Raw genomic sequence first — 25,525 nt, 5'->3', positions numbered from 1 at the left:
ACACAGATGGCCACGCTCTCCTGCACAACACACATACACACACCTTTCACATCTCACACACCGCATACATGCACACAACCACAAGGCCTGTGTGCTCCGGCTGATTGTTTTAGATGTTGGTGGGCACTCCGGAACATATACACCTTTGTTCCTTCTGTCCATATTGGTGTGTTGTTTTTGATAGAACACAGACAGTCATACACTGTCTTCCTGCTTGCAAGATTTTTGAAAGCAAGAATGCAAACACATATTCAGTAGTGGTGGGGAACAAAAGAAACATTCTAAGAAGTAGTGTATAACTAAACTGTGTTTTCAATTTTCAAACATAAAATGTTTTGCAGTATGCAGTTATGTAGCACATTTTCAAAATGCTTCATTTTTGTTGGATGAAAACGCCATATCAGTGTGAGTTGTAAATGTAGCAAAATCAATGCACTTTTAAACTAAATGTATTGGTGTGGACATGGCCTGAATTAGGAATGGATCACAATGATCATCTTGTCGGCCATCAACTAATTAGTCAATTAGCGATGTCGACTAATATGTCTAATCTGTCTGTCTGTCCGTCCATCAGTAATTTCTATATTTTTATTACTGGTACTCCAATTAGCATGTTAATGACATGCTGTGCTTTTGCGTTAGCAGTTTGCCTGATAAAACCCTCTTGCAAAAGTTGCATTCTTTTAAAACACAGCTGCTTCAGCCATGCATATTTAGACAGATGTCTTTTGTCACATTGTTTTTTTATTGTCCCGCCACTCTGTCTATCTGTTTTTGAAAACAAGAACACAACTTGCGTGAACGGACCCCAAACGCGTTCGATCTGGGTTAGGTGAGCCCCAAACCAGCCTAAATATACTGGCCTGCCTTTTAGACTGATTCGTTTACTAGTCATTCACACAAACGACTGCTGGCAAGTCCATTTTTTTTTTTATGTATAGTTTTGCGCATTTGAATGCCTCCCAATCAGCTACACTCTGTGAATCAAACTCTTCACATCTTTTTAGTTTTCCTCCACATCAAAAGCAGCATCTTTTTATAGCAACTATTGATTTTCTTAATTGTGTGTATTCTTAATAACTTATCTCTGCCATTTTCTTCCGACAGTACAATGAGAGCTTATTTTTGACTGACAAAAACAACAAGCCCCTCTCCCCTCTCCTCTCCTCTTAATCCCTCTCTCATTGTTTGCCGTGATGTTTAAAAGCAGACCCCTGATAAGAGATGTCACCAGTCAAACTTCTGATTGGGTTATTAAGTGTGAGCTGTCATTGCAGTCGTCTGGCGCCATTCCTTTTAATTTTTTTCCTTTTTTTTTTTTTTTATGCAGATGGCAAAAAATTGCCAAGTTGAGTTTGACGGCTTGATGTGAGGACAGTGACATGCCAATGCGCATGCCTGTCAGATGCCACGCGGTGTCAGGGGCTGAGAAGATGCGCTCGATTTAGTGTCAGGTTCTGCCCATATCTTTGCAGGAAAAAGCCCTTTTTTGCTTTCTTCTTCTCAGCCCCCATCTCAGTTCTCTCTCTCTCTCTTTGCCCCTCTATCCAGCCCTCTATCACTCTCTGTAATTATAGAAAAGATGAAAAACTTCTCTTTGTTTTAATGTGATAAGATGTCTTAAATGCTGCAGTGACTTGAGGGAATTATCAGGGCTTCAATCTACTGAACCGTGTTGCGGCGTGAACATTTCTTTTAAAGAGATATTTGGGTAAGTGATATATTTGACAGTTTGTAATGTTTATTTCAACCAAATCCTTTTCACTTTAATACTGCCTACTTGATTTCTGGAAGGAATTGACAGATTGAAATCCGTCTCAGAGTGAGATTCTGCCGGATCATAAGCCGTCCTTTACGAATATCCAAGTGCAAATGCAAATAATGCAAACGTCACATGTACACACTCAAACGCGCACACACACACACATTCCCAGCTGTTCACGCCCCTACAGCTTCCTTCATGCAGCAGTAAATGGCACCTTACAAACATCAGGTACGGAGTCCGTTCTGATTACGTGTGCTCAGCTGCACGCTGTTTGAAGCTGACAGCACATCTGCTTCAACCACTGAGACGGATCCTGGCATCTCGGACAGACATCTCCTGGTGGCTCGCTGAGATAAAGGAACAACTCTTCAAGCTCTGCCTGTCTCTTTTTCTTCTCTTTACTCCGTCCATCTCCTCCTCCGCTCGCCTCTTTTCCTGCTCTGTCTCTTCCTATTGGCTTCAGAGTTGTGCAGGCTGTTGTTGTGGTTTTGCTTCACGTGTTGTGTTCAAAATGGCTGATAGTTACAATGCCACTCTTACAAAGCGTATAGGAGGCTTTTTTTTTATAGCAGGACATGCTGTGAAGTTACAAACACAAGCACACTCAAAAGAGGTACTTTGATGTCTTTCAATGATGGAGAGCGCTCATTTTGTTTATATCCCAGTACAGATCGAAAGCAGCTGATGAAACAGGAATTTAATCCTACCGCTCCTCATTACACACTTGGTCTCATGGACCTTTATTCTCTTTTCATTAAGTGAATTAAAGAGTAGCATTCTCCCTCTCTCTCTCTCTCTCTCTCTCTCTCTCTCTCTCTCTCTCTCTGTTTTTGTCTTGCAGCTGCGGGTGCAGACAGTGGGCTATCACTTCGTTTTCTGTCAGCTCTGTCGGCACACAATAGAGTGAAGGAGCTTTTTGTGGCTGAAACATGAAACCTTACATTTGTGAACATTATTGTTCTGTTCCTTTCCCCTAGTGTAATACATCTGACAGTACATCTTATTACCACGCATTTACTAGAGAAAAATAATCATTTTCTGGTGTTTTGCATAGGCAACATTTTCGAGTATCATCTTTTTACCTTGAGAAATAATGTGCACTTAGCAGTAATACTCTGTGCGAAAGCCCGATTTGCACAAATCGGCATGATTGCGTATTTCTGTGCTGAATAGCACACTTGTGGCCTATTTCTGCTTATGCTAAAAATCAATGTGTTTACTGGTTCTTATCAATCCGTTGGGACACTTTTGGTCAAAATGTAGACAAGAAAGCTTAAAATCAAAATAATATCATATATATACATACATACATACATACATACATACAGTGTATGTATATGTATATATTTACAATTTAATGAAAATGGAAAAAGTACACAATTTATACATTCAATAAATTAATAACGATTTGCCAGTGGACAAATCGTTTTTGCCAATATTTGTAAGTTGATTTTAAGACTGACACATATACGTTTTCTGTTAATCACACAACCAGGCTTGGATATTGGTTGAATAAAATATCATCCAATTAATTGTCCTGGCCAGTTGATCTATTATTAAAATGTACGGCAACTACAGATTTTGTTATACATCCTCCGTCTTTTTATCTCTCTCTCTCTCTCTTCCCCTGTGGCTGCACACACTCCTGATTCCCTTAAAATTAGTACAGCATGGACCATGACAACATGACATGCCATTTCCACTTGCATTTTAGCATGATTCGCTGCGATAACTTCCATCGCCTCTGCCAACAGTATTGAGCCATGCTGCACCCCGTGCTGCATCCCTGGCAATAATTCAGATGCAATCTCACACTCTAGCTTGGCTTGGGGATGGGAGAAGTGGATCAATGTCACACACAGCCTGTGCCCTCTAACTACAAGGAAAAGGAGAGAGAGAATGAGAAAGTAGTCAATATGGAGTTCATGTTTTGTAAACGAGTCGACTGTTGAGAACAGACAGTCGATTTTACTAAGATATTTTTTCAAATTTTGGATAAGAGCTTTTGCTTTCATAAAGATAACCTTACTTATTGTCTGCAATTACATGAAAAAAAAAATTAAACAATCCTGCTGGAAACATTTGTGATTTTTTTTTTTTTAAATTCTGTCTGAGCACAATTCCACTTGTGCAATATTTTGTATGACATTATATTTTTTTTCGTTTTGTTTTTGTTTTTTCAGCATGCCCTTTAAAAACTTTCACCTGTTTTAACCATTTCTTTTTCTAAATCCCATTTTATTGCTTTAGAGGACTACTTTTTGAAGGAGAGCTCTCCTTTGCCCTCTTTACCCTTGCTGAGCTTTTACACAGGATAGCTTTGTTAGTCTCAGCAGTGAAGGGTGCTATCTGTCATAGTCAAGATATGGATGTTTGCCACTTTATAATTGCAACCCTGTGTCCTCTGCCAGGACTATTGACAAAAAATCTCTTTAGGATCATTATGTAGGCATGCACACACTCTCTCTTGCAATAACACCCTACAATCCTTTTGGACTGAAAAAATAAATAAATAAATTATAGTGAATGCACTTATTCAACATCACAATCCATGTTGAAGTTGCACATTTTGAGGGCTCTTTTGTCTTATCATCTCTTTTTTCCCTTCTGCTTTGTTTTCACAGCCTATATGCCAGAGGATGAGCTTAAGGCAGCTAAGATCGATGAGGAGCACCTGCAGGATGACGGTCTTTCCTTAGATGGTCAGGATGCAGAGTACCTGTGCAATGAAGATGACGATGGCCGCGAACAGCTGAGCTACCAGAACTCCCCACTCAGCAATGGCACCAACCCAGACGCTGGGTATGGCTCGCCCCTTAGCGAAACCAGCGATCACCTGGCTGACTTTAAAAGCACCTCCTCCAAAGAGTGCCAGGATAAAGAGGAGGTTGAAGACATGGAGACAGATGCAAGACTGTCCTTGCAGGACAGCCTGGCACAGATGAAAGCCGTCTATGCAAACCTGATTTCAGATGCTTCCTGGTCAAGTATAACTAGAGACATTATGAAAAGCAAGCAGGTTAGTGCTAGCAGCACTACAAGCAGTACTCCAAGCAGCCACAAGGGGAACAATAGCATTGTAAACTGCCATGCAAGTAATGTTACTAGCAGTGGAGCCAGCAGCAGCAGCAATGCTAGCGCTAGCACTAAGACAAATGTGACAGCAAGCAGCAATTCGACAAAAACCATCACTTTAAACAATGCTAACAATGGAAATATGAATGGTGCTAATAGTGGGGGTGTTGCATACGACTGGCACCAAGCAGCCCTTGCTAAAACCTTACAACATACTCCCTACCACCTCATGCCTGAACCGAGTCTCTTCAGCACAGTGCAGCTTTACCGGCAAAACAATAAGCTGTATGGGCCTGTGTTTACGGGTGCCAGCAAGTTCAGATGTAAGGACTGTAGTGCAGCCTATGACACACTAGTAGGTCTCACAGTGCACATGAATGAAACCGGCCATTACCGTGATGACAATAAGGACAAGGAGGAGGACAGGGGCAAGAAATGGTCCAAGCCACGGAAGCGATCCTTGATGGAGATGGAGGGCAAAGAAGATGCTCAGAAGGTCCTGAAATGCATGTATTGTGGCCACTCATTCGAATCCCTGCAGGACTTGAGTGTCCACATGATCAAAACGAAACATTACCAGAAAGTGCCTCTCAAAGAACCAATGCCAGCTCTTGCCTCAAAGCTGGTGCCCTCCACCAAAAAGCGAGCATTCCATGATCTGATGTCTCCATGCTCACCTGAGTCCATCTCGAGCACTCCTGGTATTCCATTGGCAGAAACAACGGCCACCAAAGATCCGAAGATTTCCAACCCGTATGTCACGGCTAATAACCGTTATGGTTACCAAAATGGTGCAAGTTATACTTGGCAGTTTGAGGCCCGAAAAGCTCAAATTCTTAAGTGTATGGAGTGTGGGAGTTCCCATGACACCTTACAACAGTTGACGGCCCATATGATGGTGACTGGACATTTTCTCAAAGTCACAAACTCTGCCTCTAAAAAGGGAAAGCAGTTAGTGTTTGACCCTGTGGTAGAAGAGAAAATCCAATCCATTCCTCTTCCACCCACTACAACACGTTTACCAGCTCCCACTATCAAGTCCCAACCAGATTCACCAATACACCCCTGCACCATGGATGAAAGAAAGGAAATAGAAGAGGAGAAAATAGAGGAAAGTGAAGAGAAGAAAATCAAACAAGAGAAGGAAGATCCTTCTGAGAAGACAGAAAAGACGGACAAACCTACCCATTACAAATATCTAAGAGAGGAGGATCTTGAAGAGGCTCCTAAAGGTGGAATAGATATTCTCAAGTCATTAGAAAATACAGTCTCCAGCGCAATCAGTAAGGCTCAGACAGGTACACCAACTTGGGGTGGATATCCTAGCATTCATGCCGCCTACCAGCTCCAAGGGTCTGTGAAATCTCTCCCTACCATTCAGAGTGTCCAAGTCCAGCCAACATTCAATGCCAGCAGCATGAAATCTTTGACATCTGACTCCAGTGCTTTGATACATTCTCCAAGCAGCCCATCTCCACCTCCAAACCATAAAAGCAATGTTCTAGCCATGGAGGAGCTGGTGGAGAAAGTAACAGGCAAAATTTCTTCCAAGAGGGACAGGGATGAGAAATCCACTGAACGCAGTTCCAAACATCTGAATGTTGAATTACCCTCTCCTGTCCTGATAGACAGAAAAGACTTGCCAAGACCAGATGATCTTAGCAAGCCAACAAAGAATGGCACATTAGATAAAGAGCATGTTCCTCTTCGGGAAGGAGAATATAAGGAAAGCCATGCAGATAATCATGTAAAGAATGGAACAGTTGCCCTCAAAACACCAGTCAGCAATGGTTGTAGTAATTTAGGAATTATCACTGACCATTCACCAGAACAGCCTTTAGTCAACCCCCTCTGCGCATTGCAGTCTATCATGAACACTCATTTGGGTAAGGCTTCCAAAACAATAAGTCCACTCCTGGACCCACTAGCAATGCTGTACAAAATCAGCAACAACATGATGGAGAAACCCATGTACAGTCTAGCTCAGGTCAAGCAAGTTGAGTCCATCCACAGATATTATGACAATGATCAGCCCATGGACTTGACCAAGTCTAAAAGTGGCAATGGGCCCACCAATAATTGCTCATCTACTGTTATTAACAGTAACAGCAGCATCACAAACAGTTCCCGGCCCATCTTACCAACTTTGGCTGAATCGGTCTCGTCTCCTCTTCGGGAGAACGCGTTAATGGACATCTCTGACATGGTGAAGAACCTCACAGGTCGCCTGACGCCAAAGTCATCAACACCTTCCTCCATTTCCGAAAAGTCGGATGCAGATGGCTGTGCATTTGAGGATGGCTTGGAGGATATTTGCCCTGTTCAGAAGAGGAAAGGCAGGCAGTCAAACTGGAACCCTCAGCATTTGCTCATTCTCCAAGCTCAATTTGCATCCAGCCTCCGAGAAACCCCTGACGGAAAGTATATAATAACAGACCTAGGTCCTCAGGAGCGTGTACATATTTGTAAGTTTACAGGCCTTTCCATGACCACCATCTCACACTGGTTGGCAAATGTCAAGTACCAGCTCAGGCGGACAGGTGGGACCAAGTTTCTGAAGAACATGGACTTGGGCCAGCCACTGTTCCTGTGTAGTGACTGTGCCTCCCAGTTCAGAACTCCCTGCACATACATAAACCACTTAGAATCCCACTTGGGCTTTAGCCTGAAAGACCTGTCAAAGTTATCAATAGACCTCATAAGAGATCAGCAAGCAGTCACAAAAATGATCACGGACAAGACATTCAGTGCCCTTGGCTTGACTGAGGAGGACTCTAATTCCATATTTCAGTGCAAACTGTGCAATAGGACTTTTGTCAGCAAGCACGCAGTGAAACTCCACCTCAGCAAAACGCATGGAAAGTCACCAGAGGACCACCTGATCTTTGTTACTGAGCTGGAAAAGTTAGAAAAGGCCTAAAGAAAGCAAGCTGGTGGCAGTGAAGTGACTGGATTGAGAATCGTTGCACTACATCACTGTACTGCACTGCGCCTGAACTGAGCCTTCAAATTCAGTCCAACTTATGTTGTGAAACTGCCTGACTGGACCATGATCTGTTTCGATCTGTTTCGATTTTTTCCCCCTTGTTTTTCAGTCTCTTGATTTCTATCTCTTGCTTTGTAATGTATTTATCTGATATGTGTCGGTTATGTGCATGTTTCTTTTTTTTTCTTCTTTTGAGTAAATTTATATTCAAACAGAATTTACAGTTTGTACTCTGTTGAATTAGGAATGAAACAAACATGGTATCCATGGGCATGGTCTAAAACAAAATGACTAAAGAACTTCTGATTAGAATGCATTGCGTTCTGAACACTTACTATTCATCAAAATATACTGACGTCATTAAAGCACTCTGTAGTGTTGAATGTTGTACAAAATGAGACAGACCTATTTTGTTAATTTGAGCTCAGAATTTCAGAAATTGGCTTGAAATAACTCCAAACTCTTGTGAAGTGAAAACAATGCATCGTAAATTTCATTGAGTCTTCTAAACCTCAAGGGTCATTCAATATCTGAAATAGGCAGCTGCCTATGATTATACACTTTGTTTTCTCAAATGCATTTCTTTAAGTTTTTAATAATCATTGTTTTTTGTTGTTAAGTATAATTTTATACAGTAGCAATTTGAAATGTATGCTTTGGTACCACTATTTCTCTTTCTACGGTTTTGCTTCAGTATCAACATGTAAAGACTTGATTGAAATCTTATATACAGCACATGTATTTAAACGATCAACAAAGATGTGTAAATTTTCATCATCATATCTTGCCAATTGCCACAGCTCAACATTGTTTGTATGGTGTGCATTCTTTTATATTGTCATTTTATATATAGTAAACAAAAAGGAAATAATATGTACAGAGATGTATATGCAGTATATGTGCTGTAGAACCACAGTTCATCCTTTAGTCTCCATGAACCAAGTTTTCTGATGTGGTAAATATTAATTGACTGAAGGAGTTGCATCTCTGTTGATGCATGGTGTGTGAGGGAGAATCAAGCAACGCAAAACATGAAATGCAGTACATTGCAATGTTTTATCATGCCATTCTGAAAAGTCCCAACAATTCCCTAATTAAAAAAAAAAAGAAAAAATGTTTTTGTCCGTTAATTGTAAAATAAAACCTAAAGCATTTTTTGATTAATGCTGTTCTCCACTTGTTTGTTCATGCGTTTTCTCTTTATCCCATAATACTCTGGTTAAGGAAGCCAAACTAACAATCAGCTATTGAGTTCATTTTGCGTTTTAATTCTTGAACTTGCTACTTCTGCCTTAAAAACATGCTTTGAATTGCTCATGAATTATTTTAACTACTTAGCACTCCTTTTTGGCGAAGTATTCTAATGTTTATATTCCATTTTACCTTTGTTAGTCTTAAGAAATGCAGATTTACCTTTTCTGTGTTGCATGTAAATGAGAGATATGTTTCCAGACACAAACCCTGCTGGTAAACAGCCAATTGCTTTCCAAGTGATTCACAGGGTTCCAAACTAAGAAATAAATACCCAATTTCTTATGGGAATCAAAGATTGACTCAGTTCAGCTCAATTACTGAGTGATTATACGTGTGGACACAGGGGGCTTGAAGGGAAACGAAACAAGAAGGGGCAAAGGATTGAAATATGCAGTGTCTGCACAATAATCTCAATCTCCATTTGAAGCCGCTTTGAGGAGTTGCAGTATCAAAGCCCTTGTTAGTTGCCCTATTTGAGAGTATCCTCTCACTCAGATTTGCCTGTTTTGATTTCCCGGTGGTCCCATACAGAATTTTCTGAGCCTCCATCTGGTAGTTTCGCTTTCCTCAATTACTGCACTTTTTAGTTTACATTTGAAGAGCACTGTGGTGGGATATTGGTGCAAACTATGAAAAAAAGAAATAAGGTGTATAAATCGTATGAAGTATCTTTGCATATATTGAGTGAAATACGTCATACAGAGTACTGTTACTTACATGGGCGGCAAAGAAGCAAGATTAGGCTTAGAGAATGTTACATAGTTGATTTAAAACTATGAATTTATTCAAGTCAATTCTAGCTGAACTTTCCACAATTTGGAATATCTGCAATATAATAACATAAAAGCAATATTGTTATTGAAGTCATACCTTTAAAGTACTGAGCAGATTCAAGTGTATTGTGAAATTAAGCCTTCCATGTCCCTTAACATCTGGGATCCTGACGCACACAGAGATAAAGGGCCATGCCAGTTCTCTCTTGACTTACTGCCTTCCAGCAGATATCTTATACTCGTAGGTTGCCAAAGCATTTCACAGCATGCATTTGTTTTTAAAATCTCCAGTTAAATGCAAATGCAAACACAAAGCTTTAGGTGAGAATATGTTGAAGACAGAATAGGTAAACACTCTTGCAACTAAGAACTGGCAAATACTGTAGTTCTTAAGCAGTAAACAAGTAACAGCCCATGTTTAATCAGTCTGTATGCATCCCTGCCAAGTACATCCATTCTATGGACATTAATCGGCATAGAGATACATTTCTGTTTGTGCATGAATACATTTGGAATTCAAAACATATTTTCTTAGTCCTTACTCAAGTCTGTTGACAAACATGTTCATTGATCTGCTTCAAGATTTTACTTTTTCATACACAAACTAAAATGCATCAAACATGAAAAGAACATTTTATTGATTCATCAAAAAATATGTAGTTTATATGTGAAGAAAGATGCCCACTTTTGCTTGCTCTGTCAATGCACTGAGACATTTGATATTGAGACAGGGCATTGGGTTGGAGGAAAACAGAATTTCGAATAACAAATCTCTGTACAACATCATGTCAAACATCAATGTCATTATTACTGATGCAACTCATCACTGTGCATTCATCAGCTTGACCTTGTGTCTCATGTTTTGTTATTTCACTTTAAGCAAACAGTAAATAAATCATCTTGGACTATTTCTGTGACGAGGACTCAGGCTGGTTGGGATCCATGTGCGGTTTAAGGGGAGGTGTCAACTCGGGACGAGCAGACGGGGTCCGCAGACACGCACAGTGAGAGGAGGACGGGCAGGCTCGTAACAAGAACAGGCAGTGGGTCAGGGCAGGCAGCGAACGATCGTGGGCGGAGAACAGGCAGAGTAAACTAGGCAGGCGGCAAACTATCGAGGTCGGGAGAAACAGGCTGGACTGGTACACGAGATAAACAAGACAACGGGAAGAACGCTCAGAAATGTGGCCGAGGCTAACAAGACTTCGCGAGGAGGGAATTCACAGGCACGGTTTAAATAGACAGGGGCAATGAGAGGCAGCTGGGAACAATCAGGGCAATTAATACTCAGGCGAGTGCGATCGCCGCTGGACAGGGAGAGAGACGCCCTCGTCGGTGTTTGTGACAGAGCCCCCCCCTGCGAGCGGCTCCTGAGAGACCTGCGCCGGGGTCTTCCCCGAGGTCGAGGGGCCGGTCTTTCCGGGATGGCTCGGTGGAACTCGGTGATGAGGTTGGGATCGAGGATGTCGTCGGTGTCGACCCAGGATCTTTCCTCCACTCCGTACCCCTCCCAGTCCACCAGGTACTGGATCCGACCTCGGCGTCGCCTTGAGTCAAGTAGTTCTCGTACCTGGAACGCCTCCTCGCCGTCTAGGAACAAGGAAGGTTGGTGGAAGGCTTGAGCAGGACCCTCTTCGTCTGCCCACGGGGGGTCGGCCGGTTTGAGTAGGGAAACATGGAAGGTAGGAGAAATGCGGTAATCAGTGGGAGTTGTAAGCGAACGGAGACAGGATTGATCTTTCTGAGGATCTTAAAGGGACCTACATACCTGGGGCTGAGTTTCTTGCTGGGCAGGTGGAGACGGAGATCGCGGGTGGATAGCCAAACCCATTGGCCAGGAGTGTAGTTTGGACCGGGTCGGCGGTGTCGGTCTGCCTGGGTCTTGGAGCGGTTCATGGCTCGTTGTAGGTGCACGTGCGCCTGGTCCCATACTGTCCCTGACCGCAGGGACCTCTGACGGCTCGCCGGACCAGGGGAATAGTGGGGGCTGGTACCCCAGGACGCACTGGAAGGGGGTCAGGTTGGTGGAAGGCTTGAGCAGGGAGTTCTGGGCGTACTCAGCCCATGGGAGGAACCGACTCCAATCTGACTGGTTTTGATGGCAGTAGGTGCGTAGGAACCTGGTGATTTCCTGGTTGAGGTGCTCTGCCTGGCCGTTGGACTGAGGGTGGTAGCCGGACGAGAGGCTGAGGTTTACATTTAGAAGGCGGAAGAAGGCTTTCCAAACCCTAGAGGTGAACTGGGGCCCCGGTCCGAGGCGATGTCCTCCGGCAGGCCGTAGAGGCGGAACACATACTGGAAGAGGAGTTCGGCGTTTCCAGGGCGGTGGGCAGTTTGGGAAGAGGGATGAGGCGACACGCCTTTGAGAAATGATCCACGACGGTGAGTATGGCTGTGTGTCCTCGAGAGCAGGGCAAGTCGGTGACAAAGTCCACTGCTATGTGGGACCAGGGACGCCGAGGTGTAGGCAGGGGCTGAAGAAGTCCGGCCGGCGACTGCTTGGGGACCTTTGCTAGGTTGCACGGTCGGCACCTCTGGACGAAGTCAGCGGTGTCCTCAGAGAGTGTTTTCCACCAAAAGCGGTTTCTCAAGAGGCGTGTGGTAGCAGTGATGCCGGGGTGTCGGAGTTTGGAGCGTCATATACCCAGCGGAGTACTCTCTCCGGAGGCTGGGGGCACGAATGTCGGTCCGGCGGGCACTCGGGAGGAGTCGGGGCAGTGGCACCGGCCCGGCGATGTCGGCCATGATGTCCCACTGGGCGGGGGCTAGGATGGCGCCGGGGGCGATGGGTTCGACCGTGGTTTTCTGGGGTTCGATTCAGTATTGCCAGGAGAGCGAGTCGGCCTTGGTATTCCTGGATCCAGGGAGGTAGGTGATGGTGAAATCAAATCGGGTGAAAAACAAGGCCCATCTGGCTTGTCTGGGGTTGAGCCGCTTGGCTGAGCGTAGGTATTCGAGGTTGCGGTGGTCGGTGAGTACTTGGAAAGGGTGCCTGGCCCCCTCAAGCCAGTGTCGCCACTCCTCCAGGGCGGCTTTAATGGCCAGGAGCTCGCGGTTGCCGGCGTCATAATTTTGTTCGCGGCAGTGAGTTTACGGAGTAGAAGGCACAGGGGAATAGTTTCGGTGGGTCAGCCCTGGCGCTGGGAGAGCACGCGCCTATGCCGGTGTTGGAGGCGTCCACTTCAACCACAAACGGGAGGTCAGGGTCTGGGTGATGCAGGATGGGAGCGGTGGTGAATCGGCTCCTTGAGTTGGGCTAGGGCCAGGAGGGCTTCGGTGGACCAGTGGAGTCTAGTTCATCCCCTTTTACCATGGCGGTGAGTGGAGGCGATGGTACTGAAGTTCTTGATGAACCTCGCGGTAGAAGTTGGCAAAGCCCAGGAAGCGTTGGAGCCCCTTCACCGTGGTGGGTTGGGGCCACTCCTGGACGGCCCGTACTTTGTTGTCGATCCATGGCCACTCCCTCTGGGCTGATCACGTACCACAAGAAGGCTACCGACCTCTGGTGAAACTTCGCACTTCTCGGCTTTGGCGTAGAGTTGGTGTTGGATTAAGCGCTTGAGCACTGTTCTGACTTGACTCACGTGTTCCTCGAGCGAGTCGGAGTAGATCAGGATGTCGATCAATGTACACTATAAGGCATCGGTTGAGCATGTCCCGGAAGATGTCGTTGACAAAGGACTGGAACACGGACGGACTGTTGGATAATCCGAGCGGCATAACCAGGTGTTCAGTAGTGGCCGCTGGTGGTGGAAAAGGCGGTCTTCCACTCGTCTCCCTCCGGATCGCGGATCAGATTGTAGAGCTCCTTAGGTCTAGCTTGGTATAGATTTTTGCGGTTCGTAGTTGTTCCAGGGCCGCGGGCACTAGGGGCAGGGGTACCGGAATTTGACAGTAACGTCGTTGAGGCCCGGTAATCTATACAAGGACGAAGGGAGCCGTCCTTCTTGCCCACGAAGAAGAATCCGGCTGCCGCCGGGAAGTGGAAGGCCGGATGAACCCCTTGGCCAGCTCCTCCTCGATGTAGGACTTCATGGCCAGGGACTCAGGCTCGGACAGGGGAAGATTCGACCACGGGGTGGCGAGGCTCGGGTTTCAGTTCTATGGCGCAGTCACTTGGCGGTGGGGCGGTAGAAGGGATGCCTTGGCTTTGCTAAAGGCCTCAGCTCAGGTCGGTGTATTCATGGGGTATCAGTGAGGTCACGTCGGAGACCTTCTGAACCTTGGTGCCCCCAAGGTGGGAGGAATCACGGTCCTCAGGCATCTAGTCGAGCAGTGAGTCCCCCACTGAGCGATCTGGTTGGTCTGCCAGGAGATTCGTGGGTCGTGGAGTCGGAGCCAGGGGTAGCCGAGGATTACTGGATGGTGGGGGGAGGTGACGACGTTTAGGTGCAGGGTCTCAGTGTGCAGTGCGCCCTCCTGCAGGAGGACGTCGGAGGTGGTGTAGGTCACACATCCTGTGCCCAGGGGGCGACCGTCTAGCGCCGCCACTGTCAATGGAGGAAGGCAAGCCGTTAGGGGAATATTATGCCGTTTACAAAACCCTTCGTCAATGAAGCTTCCCGCTGCACCAGAATCGATCATAGCTTGGGTGTTCACGCTAAATGATGGATTGCTGAGCTTAACGGGCACTTCGAGACAGTCCCCGGCTAAAGAGGAAGAGAGCAGTAAACTCACCCCGGGGTGCTGAGGGTCGGGTGGTCTCGTCGGGCAGGTTGCGCGGACGTGTCCGGCTTGGCCGCAATACAGGCAGAGGTGGTTGGCCAGGTGGCGCTCTTTCTCCTCCTGAGTCAGGTGGGCTCGGTCGAGTTGCATGGGTTCCGAGGTTGCGGGATGCTGGGGTGTCGGCGCGGGCTGCAAGGTCAGTCTGCCTGGACGCCTGGAGCGGATGAGGTTATCCACACGGATGGCCAGCGAGATGAACTGAGCAAGGGAGACCCCCTCGTCGCGACAGGCCAGCTCAGACTGGAGGTCCGTATTCAGCCCCTGGCGGAAGAGGAGTTTCAGGGTGCTCTCGAGCCAGCCGGTTTGTGTGGCGAGGGTACGGAAAGTGAGGGCGTAATCCGCTGCTGTGCGATTTCCCTGGCGGAGCGCCAGCAGCTGCTCCCGGCTCTTTCCGCTCTCTGGGTGGTCGAAGACATCTATCAGGCTTTGCATGAATGAGTCGAATGTGAATTGCGCGAACCCCTGGTTGGTCCAGACCGCTGTCGCCCAGTCGAGCGCTCGGCCAGTGAGCACTGAGCTGACGAATAAGATTTTGCTCTCATCGGTGGGGTACAGCGCTGGCTGTTGCGAGAGGAAGATCGAGCATTGCATTATAAAGCCCCTGCATTTGGCGGGCGTGCCGTCAAATTTCTCGGGAAGCGCTAGACGAGGGGTGGCGGAAGAGGGGGGGCCCGGTGAAACCGAGGACGCGAGGTTGGGCGGTGGCGCGGCGGCTGCGGGCACGGAAGCAGGCGCCGGGAGGTTTTGGTGGGAAGCCTGAACGGTGCGCATAATCTCTTCCATGGCGGAAGTGAGTCTTCCGAGCTGGTGCTGCTGAGCGGCCAATAGATTTGCTTGGGTAGCAAGCTCCTCTGACATGCGTGGCGATAACCGCTGGATCGATGGGCGCGAAGTCTTCTGTGACGAGGACTCTGGCTGGTTGGGATCCATGTGCGGTTTAAGGGAGGTGTCAACTCGGGACGAGCAGACGGAGTCCGCAGACACACACAGTGAGAGGAGGACGGGCAGGCTCGTAACAAGAACAGGCAGTGGGTCAGGGCAGGCAGCGAACGATCGTGGGCGGAGAACAGGCAGAGTAAACTAGGCAGGCGGCAAACTATCGAGGTCGGGAGAAACAGGCTGGACTGGTACACGAGATAAACAAGACAACGGGAAGAACGCTCAGAAATGTGGCCGAGGCTAACAAGACTTCGCGAGGAGGGGATTCACAGGCACGGTTTAAATAGACAGGGGCAATGAGAGGCAGCTGGGAACAATCAGGGCAATTAATACTCGGGCGAGTGCGATCGCCGCTGGACAGGGAGAGAGACGCCCTCGTCGGTGTTTGTGACAATTTCATTACCTCTCGACCGCTCAGAAAGAGACAGAATCATAAATACGATTCCACACAATAGAATCGATTGATAGTGGGACAATGATCAATTTTACCTGGTTACAATTTGCTGTTTTCAAAAGGCACGTGAGATGTTACCTATTAAAATTACACACTTTCACTGAGAAGAATCAGTTGACATTGAAAATAAATCTGGAAAATGACATGTCATGGTCCATGATTGACAGAATTTCTGGATATACAATAGAATATGATTATGAAGGCCAACAAGTGACATTTACAACATTTCATCCATTCATCCAAACACATGGACAACTGATTTGTCAAAAACATGAAATCAACAATTGGACCCAGTAAACCAATGGGTCTCATCTTGGTGTTATTCAGGTCTCAGATTTTACATTGGACATTTAGACAAGAATTACAGACTTAAATAAGTACCAAAATTGCTAATGTTACAAAAGTAAATGGAAATGTAGTAATATTATGATGAACTGCATAGGCCCAAAGACATACTGAATAATTGCATAAAACATTTTTGTAAAAATATAATGGAAGAAGTGAGATTTACCATTTAGCTAATATAATACAATACAATATGATATAGGCAAATATAATATAATATAAAAATATTTATATAGATTTACAAGCGTTAGGGCCTTCAGACTTTTTCTTTCAACAGTGTAAATTAATAGGAATCTAAATTCCAGATTGTCAGAATCATCGGCCGATCAAATGTTTTTATTTGTAGCCTACCTGGTAAAGGCCTTCGGTTACACAATCACACCTGAAGATTGCAAGAGAGATGTCAAATGGAATGGAAAGGAGGACTGGTTTTCACTTCAAATTATCACTGGTCAATTTAGTTTTCACTAATTTTCTAATTTGCCAATTGTTTACAGTCAGTTTACTGAAGTTCAAACTCAAGGCAAGTTTCGAGGCAAGTCAGTCCACTTGGTGGCCATTTTGGGAATGCTTCCAGACAGCTATTTCTATGGATACAAGTGACATAAAAGTACAGCTCCTATCTAGTTGAATGGAGAAAGAATGAAATCTCCAAAACGACTGGTCAAGATTACGATCAAAGAACATATCTTTTAAACCCCCAGTTAAATCTGAGAACAACAGCATCATAAATTATGCTTTAGCTCACATCACGCTAAAAAACACTGGAGACCGGAAAACGAAATCAGGCTTCCATTATGAATCGTGAAAAACTTCTGCATTCAGGAAAAAGGTGAATACGTTCCTGGGATGTAAAACAATTTATCGATGTCCATTGTTTAACGCATGAATCGCAATAAAGTAAAAATCTGGGTTACAGTGAAGCACTTTCAATGGAAGTGATTGGGGCCAATTTGTAAACGTAAACTTAAAAATACTCAATGTTTCAGAAGCATAGCCACACAACGTTAACAACATGTGTGTTAAATGTGATTTTAGTGTAATACAATTGCTTTCTAACCTTTTATGTGTAAAGTTATATTCAATTTTACAACTTTGTTTTCTTGACAACCTAACTCTAAAAACCTAAAACAACAGTAAATGCTACATTTTAAAATGCTTTACAGCTCAAATATTGCACAAGTTTTAGCATAAGAATGAATGGAAATGTTTTTATAAAATTATAAGCTTGACATTTCTGCCATCATACCCTCCAAACATTGGCTCCATTTACTTCTATAGACCTTTTTCATAGACTGTGATGACGCGTTTCTGCCTTATTTATAAATCTCGCATTTTGTTTTATATATTATACATTTTTTAAATATTGAGTGTAAATTCATAACATTATGCATATTGTTATATTACCCTGGAATTAATCATAAAAAAATTCATTACCACAGCTGCGAGGGGGTTTCTATGACAGCTGCTGAGAGAGTGACAGTAAATTTGTCATGTTCTCCCAACTTGCTTAATCCACCGCTATCTATTTATTTCCCCTCTTCTGGAAAGTCATTCAAATGTAATAGTGGATTTTTTCTTTTGATCTTGGAGCAAATGGGTAAGTGAAAATAATATTTGCTGTGATCTCCCATTCACTCCCATTCACACCAATTCACCACGGTCGAAGTTTACCCTGCAAACTTTTACTTCTGTGTTCCAAAACCTGGAGTGTGAAACAGGTCTATTGTATGTGCCTGCACTGTATACATAAATATTGTTAATTGTTAAAATTAATATTAATATTGAGTGATATTTAATACAATAAAACACTACTATATCTATTTGAACACAACCTTTGATGTCAACAACAAAATGTATGGGAAGGGTTAAGCCTAACTTTTGCTGTCTATCTATACACAATTATGTAGTTAGTTCCATTTTATAAATTGCATTTAGCATTGTTTTTTACCTGCTGTCCACTTGCAACCCTATAAGAACAGACCGGTGACCCAACAGTTGAAAATCACTGTTGTAAACCAAGGCAGTGGTCTAAATAACCTTTACCCAAATCAGAGCTTCCTTGAGTCATCATCAAGCTCAGTTAATCCAAGTTCAAATGCATAGTTCTGAAAACATACAGTACAGTTTGAAATGTAACAGCAATGACACCTTAAGGTGTTCCTCTTTTAAATGGTAAAGGTTTTAAGCCTTTTATAACTCATTTGCCACCAGCTGTGCTGACTATTTTGAGAGTGAATTTGTTATTCTGAAGCTCTCTGCAATCAGGCCCATGTTTCTGTCAAATGACAGCTGTCAAACTACAAGGCAGAGTGTGTAAAATTGAATAACAGTTGAAAACTGAAGGAAAACAAAGGCTTGTCAGATAAATGCACATGGCAGAATAAATTGTGAGCCTGTTTGATTGGCAGCTGGAGGATGAAATGTGCATTTTATAGAAAAAACATGGCTTGAAAACTTTGAGTCCCATCAGGTGATGGACTGCGAGATCATTGCATTAAGACTTATTTGATGCTTCCTTCCCAACGGATGTTTGAAATGTTGAGTAGGAGGCATCACAAATGGTTGTGTTCCTGTCAAATGTGAGCCGTGTTTGGAGATGGAACGTCCTACTTATTCATCTGCGTACGGATAGCGGCCTGAAGAATGGAGATGTGACAAAATCGCTTCTTTAGAGAATAATGACGGCTGACACTGGGCCTAATGGATGCAGTGTTTTTGATCTCACTGAAGGCTCAGCTCTGTGATGGACTTGGCTGCCAGGCCTACAGGTGTGCTGTGACAGCCTGTCTATTCTGCTACTCATCACTCAAGCAGAGCAGAAAGGACCGGCTATGTTTCAGTCCAATCCACTCATAATGCCATTACACAAGACTCAAAGCAGAAGGGAGGAGTGTCACCACCACAGCCTGGGCTAAAACCTGCCCCAAGTGCTCTTCTATGATTTTTTCTTCATGTAGAGGTTAAGAGAGTCAAGCACAGTGTCCGATATGTCAAGTTGGCTAGTAGAGGGTGAAAAACAAGCTATTGAGCAGCTTAGTCAGGCTAACCTCTTCTCCACAGGCAAATTGAAGCTGAATGTATTAAGAGAGTAATGGAGCCCATTTCATTTTGCATAGGGATTCTGTTTAGTAGTGTTTCTCAATCTTGGTCCTAAAGTACTGCAAATGCTACCCTATTTTATGTCTCCCTTATAGTGCTTTGTAGTGCATTATATAGTGCCTTTTAATTCGCCAATAACCACCTGAAAAAGAATCTGTCAAGTAGGGTATTGCTATTATTAGTTTAGTTTTTTGTTGTTATTACTTGTTAGAAATATTAGAGGCTTAATGCCCAGAATTGGGTGTGTCCAATAACAGAGACATTCAAAATTGGCAGTGAGAAACTGGTTTCATTCATTGACTAAATTATGTATATTTTACAAAAACAAATTTAGTCATGAGACCAAATCATGCTTGCAAACAGGCTGGTAAAATGAGCACTTTGAAGAAGGAGCAAGTCACGGAATATGCAAGGTTTGTGGCAAGTCACTATACTTAGCGGCCATTTTTGAAACACTCCTAGGCAGCTATTTCCTATCGATACAAGTGGCATACAAGTACAGCTCCTATGAACTTGAATGGGGAAAGACTGAAAACACCAGTAAAATCTGACAAAAATGGGAACATACATTTGTTTTTAAATAATGCGCATGTGTTAACTGATATGTCTCTATCTAAAAGGCAATTGCCTTTTTTACCTTAAAGGTGGGACTGTCAAATTGGATGTTCAAATTTCTACCATTCACTTTATTACATGTGGTCTGTCTCTGTACCATTTTGATGCACACCTGTCCATTGTTTCAGGACGGCTAGTTCCTGTCTAATTGGTCAGTTTTCAGCCAGAATAAGATGCAAAGTGGATCAGACTTCATGCTATATAAGACCAAATATAATTGTGTTTGTGTTTTATCCATTCATTTGTGTCCAACTTTTGGTGATCCAATGGATTAAGTTTCTCCAACTGTCTCGGTTATTGATGGCGTTCTTTAGATTTTGGAAACTCTTGTTCATGTCATTCTTGACAGAGTCCAACCACTTTGATCTTGATCTCTCTCTTCTACATTTTTCTTTCATTATCCCAAGCATGACAGGTTTTTTCTTCTTCTTTTTTTCGGAGGGATCATCTCTCCTCATTATGTTCCCAAAATATGTGAGCTTTATTTTGGTCATAAATGATTCTTTTGAAAGTTCTGGCTTGATTTGATCAATCATTTATTTGTTTGTACTCCTGGCAGTCAAAGGAATGTGCAGAAGCCTCTACCAACACCAGAAGTTTTTTTGAAGATCATTTTTCTCGACTCTCCAACTTTTGTGTTACAGGGAAGACCATTGCTTTGACGATATGTATATTAGTTGTCCATGATGTCCTTGCACTTCATCAATTTGTCCAGGCTCTGTCGTCTTCTGATTTCAGCACTGCAATCGTCATCTTGACATACTTGCAATCCCAGAAAAATAGAATCTTTGACAGACTCTAGTTCTTCATTGCCAATGCTAAAGTTTTGTAAGGCTCCTGTTGACATGATTTTTGTCTTTTTTACATTTTAGTGCAGGTGTGGCACTGTTTTCTTTGATCCTGACAATTATTGCTTAAAGACTTTCGGCACTCTTGCAATTAGAGCAATGAAGCAGAAATAGTTTTGATGTAATTCTGAAATTCTTTGGCTTTTTCAAATATCCATTGGATGTTGGAAATATGGTCCCGTGAACCTCTTCCTTTTCTAAATCTAGCTTGCACATCTGGCAATCTTTGTTCCAAGTATGGTTGTATTCTTGCTTGAATGATTTTCAACATGAAAAAAAGTTTTATTTAAAAAGGGGAACTTTTTTGAACTTTTCCACACCAGCAAAAATGGTTGACACGCTGGCCAATTTGGAAATGAGTTTGTTAGTTTAAGATTGACTGTTTTGAAATTGTGAATTGTACATTTTAAGGAATATTCCAGGTTCAACACAAGTCAAATTCAGTCAACAGCGATTGTGGCATAATGTTGATTACCACATAAAAATAATTGAGACATTTTTGGGGTAACCAATACTATTCCAAAATGCTGTTGATTGAAATTAACTTGTACTGAACCCAGAATATTCCTTTAACTTTGGCCTCAGTCTTAGAAAATCTGAATTTTTTGTCTTCAGTCCAGTTATTTTTCTGAATAAAATACAGATAAGGTCACACACCATCCTGCCTTACAAGATGTCTAATGTGTTTTTTCCATGTTGTGTTGCAAGTCAAACACTCAAAACTCTGTTCCACACCATCCACCTCCAACTTCTACAAATAACGCTAGTATGTCCACCCCAACGCCAACTTAACCTGACACAGGTCTGTGCTGTGTTTTTTACCCGCTTGCTTTTTCTGGTTTGGTTTTGTTTTAATCAGATGTAGGGTCTTCTCTGACGATGTCACGTCTGGGCTCACACGCACATACACACAGGCACGCACCCTCAGAAGGACAGTGGGCTGTCCGGTGTAGCATCATTAGCTCAGCAGAGACGTGGCGGCCCTGACACATGTCGAGAAGCGTGCAGCCAACCCACGGACGAGCACGAGTCGCTCCTGCATAATTTGAAGGTAACGCCACATTTGTGTGCAGGCATGCTGTCACTGGTCCACGGAGAACAGGGGACACTGGGTGGGGGAATGCAAGGAAAGACAGAGAAGGGGAAGAAATGTATCCAGAGAGCTGTAGTGGTCCCTCTATGGCTGCCTCCTTATTACATGGAGTGGGCTGTGTTTGCCATACCTGCCGAAGCAATTGCACTGTCTTCGAGAAGGAACATACTGTAACTGTGAGGTTCTTTTTCTAACATAGCTTAAACGTAACTCACCTTCTGACAAGTGAGAAACGTCAAGCAATTCTGGCACTGTCATTGGAGTTTGGTGGAAAAGACTCAACGGTTTCTATCATTGTTCTGTAGCTCAACTGGAAGAGCATTATATTTGGAATTCCAAGATCAGGGGTTAGAATTTGACAAGAGGATATGTTGTTGATTGCTTGGTTTCTATTTCTATATTGTCGCACCAGGTAGCCCACTGTGAACTCTTATCAGTCCAAAATCCAAGTTTAATTTAAGTTTATAACCATACATGAAACATGATTTCTGATTGGCTGTGAATTTGCCATGATACACAGTAATATCAGGTTCATTGTGGACATATTGCTTACCAATGGAATCTTATTTGATTGCATCTGGTTAAGACACGGTGTATGTCGCTTTGTATAAAAGTGTCTACCAAATGCATAGGCTAATTGTAAATTTGGATATTTTTTTTTTTTACAAACTAACATGGTTTTCAAACATACTGCTTTTTGTAATTGCAGGTCTGAAGTCATGGATTCATAGGAACTCCTTGAAAATGGAGGTTGAATACCAACCATTCCAGTGCACGATTGGATACCCCAACCCATTATGGGTGATCCATAATTCTATTACCAACAATCAAACTCAATTGTACTTGAGTCATGTCTTCATGAGAAACGAGAGTTCTGCTTTTGTGGACAGTACATTACCTTTCAAGTTGCATCCATGCACAATCGATCAAAGGTCAAAAATACTATTCATGTTTTTCAGCTCAGTGCTAATATATGCAGCAGTACTGCTCTGTAGGTATTTTACAGGCCTCATCCATCAGTCCATCCATGCATTATGCATATCGGAGGTCATATTGGCGGTTGCCTCCCCTGCAGAGGCGTTAATCCTTATCTTAGCTGTAATAACAAGATTAGGCAGGCTGAGGGGCTTATTGGGGCAGCTGGGGGTCCTGCTCTGACCGCAGTGAGGTTGACAAGGCCGTACCGATGGGGAAATCCCACATACTGCACCAACAGAGTTCATTGATTACTCTAACTTACTAAATTGGCTTGGGGTTGTGTTTGACGCAGGGTATGGACTCCATCTGTTAAATGGTAGTTAGCTTTGCACAGAATTGGCTAATATCACGCCAATGGTGTGCTGAGTGGAATTTTCTTGGACAAGCTGGGATAGAAGTGATGCTTTAGGCAGCTCACACCAGCTCTGTGTGGTCATAAAGGTTTATGATGCCTAAGATAATTCCCTCCATAGATGTTCAATGTCGCCAGCTACATTTTTCAGTACCCTATTACTTTCCACTCCAGGGTGAATTTACAAGAGGTTTGGAACTAGTATTCACATACAGTAGATTATGTTTACACAATATGGCCGAAAAGTATGTGGACACCCAAACACCACACCCATATGTGCTTGTTTTGCTTTAACTACAAAACCATAGGCATTGATAAAGAGTTGGTCCTCTGTTTGATGCAACAACGTCTTCTACTTTTCTGGGATGGCTTTCCACTATATGTTGAAATGTGGTTGGGGGAATTTGCTTCCATCCAGACACAAGAGCAATAGTGAAGTCAGGCACTGATGTTGGTTTTTGGGACCAGGATCACAGTTGGCATTCCAATTCATCCCAAAGAAGTTAAAAGTGATTTAGGTCTGTTCTTTGTGTAGTTCTTAAGATTGAAGCATACTCTACACAAGTACGTGAACACATATGCGAGCGCTTGACCACTGCATAGCCAATGCGCAGTCCGGTTGAACATGCTTAATGTGCATTCTTGCATTACCGTGGCATTATGAATTGAGGTCTGGCATATTTTAGAACGCAACAACACGTAAAATCAAGCTTGCATTGCAAGATATGTCAGCGTTCACGTTCTTGCGTAGAGTATGTTTCTCCGTTTACACACTAAACCCAATAAACCACAAACTGTATATGACTGGTGGCATCGTATAATTGTGTTATTGAAACTATCTGAGCTTGATTTTATACACCTTGTAGGTAGGGGTGAAGCTGGAAAACTCAAATCTCTTAATTACAAGGGGGTATACACATAATTTTGGCCATACATTTCATTTTGATTTTACTGGGTTTGGAGACAGGTACTCTAATATACAGAATGTATAGGTTAACCATTTTTTATTTCTGGCTTAGTAGCCCTTCTCTTCCCTTTACATAGAGTCATCCATGTGCTACATTTTGAGAATTCGTCCTAGCGTTCCTCATGATTTGAACGATGCATCACTTAGCTGCATGATGGCCCTATTCGTGCTCAGGTATGCCCGGCATGTACTTGAGATTCATAAACATTTTCATCGTTAGCTATTTTTATTCCTCAAAAGCACACATTCCATAACTGTCACAGACAGATGCTTGCTTGGAATGATGTATGCATGCTTGGGATGACATGGCTGGCTGCTTTGAGCGGCAATGTTTAGAGTCTATTAATTTTACAGTGCTATTTGGAATTATCCATCTGTTTAAAGGTTAACTGCCTTCTTGCTTGTGAAGAGTACATTTCTCACACACACTCAGGCTTAGCACACCTAAGAACATTACCATCATCACTGAGCGCAAGTTTATCACAGTCCACCGTGCACGTCAAGCCAGATAATGGCAAGGCCTATTAAGGGGCATCGAGCGCCACGTCTATCCCAACTTTAACAGGCCTGCTCGGATGTATACTTTCCTATGAGATGTAATATCAGGCAAACAATCCACTTAATGCCCAAAGTGAAGGGGAGAGGCGTTTTTACAAGTCTGTAGATGAGCCTCGCTTTCATGGGCGTTGTCCATGTTCTGATTTAGCACGCTGCCTGCCACTTGACTGTCAGTCTGCCAGAGTAATCTCTCTCCGTCAGCTGCCAGAGAGGGTGAAGTTCATCTTTGCAATAACATTAAATGCACTGGTGCTTCATCCCTCATGAATATGAATGGCTATATAAATATATAAATAGGAAAGTTGAAGAGTAGATAGATTGGATGGCTGTCACTTCAAACTTCCTAATCATCTCCGCTAAAAGCACTTTGTGCCAAGCAACATGAGTCAGTGGGACTTGCCACAAACCTGGGGTAGGTAACACTGTTCCGGTTTGTTGTACCATGGAACCTATCAAATGTATAATTTTCACAAGAGTCTCATGGGACACCATGGTATAGCGGCCCATTATACGCCATTTGAGAATGCAGCGTGTGGTCTCTTGAGGGGTTCTACCTTCTGCGAAGCACATAACATTTCTAATTTGTTTCTAACTTTTGAATAAGAATCATTAAAGCTTATTGCATGCACAGAAAATGCTGTGGAAAAAGTAATTATATAGGCACATCAGCAGAGCTATGTCATCATCTTTAAAGGA

The 25,525-nt window shown here is 43.5% G+C and overlaps 1 protein-coding gene across 3 annotated transcripts in view; it reads left to right on the top strand.

Annotated features, from left to right (window-relative positions):
• Window positions 1-8,996, top strand: part of LOC127620071 (teashirt homolog 1-like) — a 39,616-nt gene extending 30,620 nt beyond the window's left edge. For all 3 annotated transcript variants that reach the window (XM_052093165.1, XM_052093166.1, XM_052093167.1), the window contains exon 3: window positions 4,390-8,996. In XM_052093165.1, the coding sequence (XP_051949125.1) occupies window positions 4,390-7,760 (3,371 nt within the window). In that variant the 3' untranslated portion in view covers window positions 7,761-8,996. The remainder of the gene's footprint in view (window positions 1-4,389) is intronic.
• Window positions 8,997-25,525: the final 16,529 nt, after the last annotated feature.

This window comes from Xyrauchen texanus, chromosome 26, assembly GCF_025860055.1.
Source record: "Xyrauchen texanus isolate HMW12.3.18 chromosome 26, RBS_HiC_50CHRs, whole genome shotgun sequence".
NCBI lineage: Eukaryota > Metazoa > Chordata > Actinopteri > Cypriniformes > Catostomidae > Xyrauchen > Xyrauchen texanus.
This window is presented reverse-complemented; position numbering and strand designations above follow the sequence as displayed.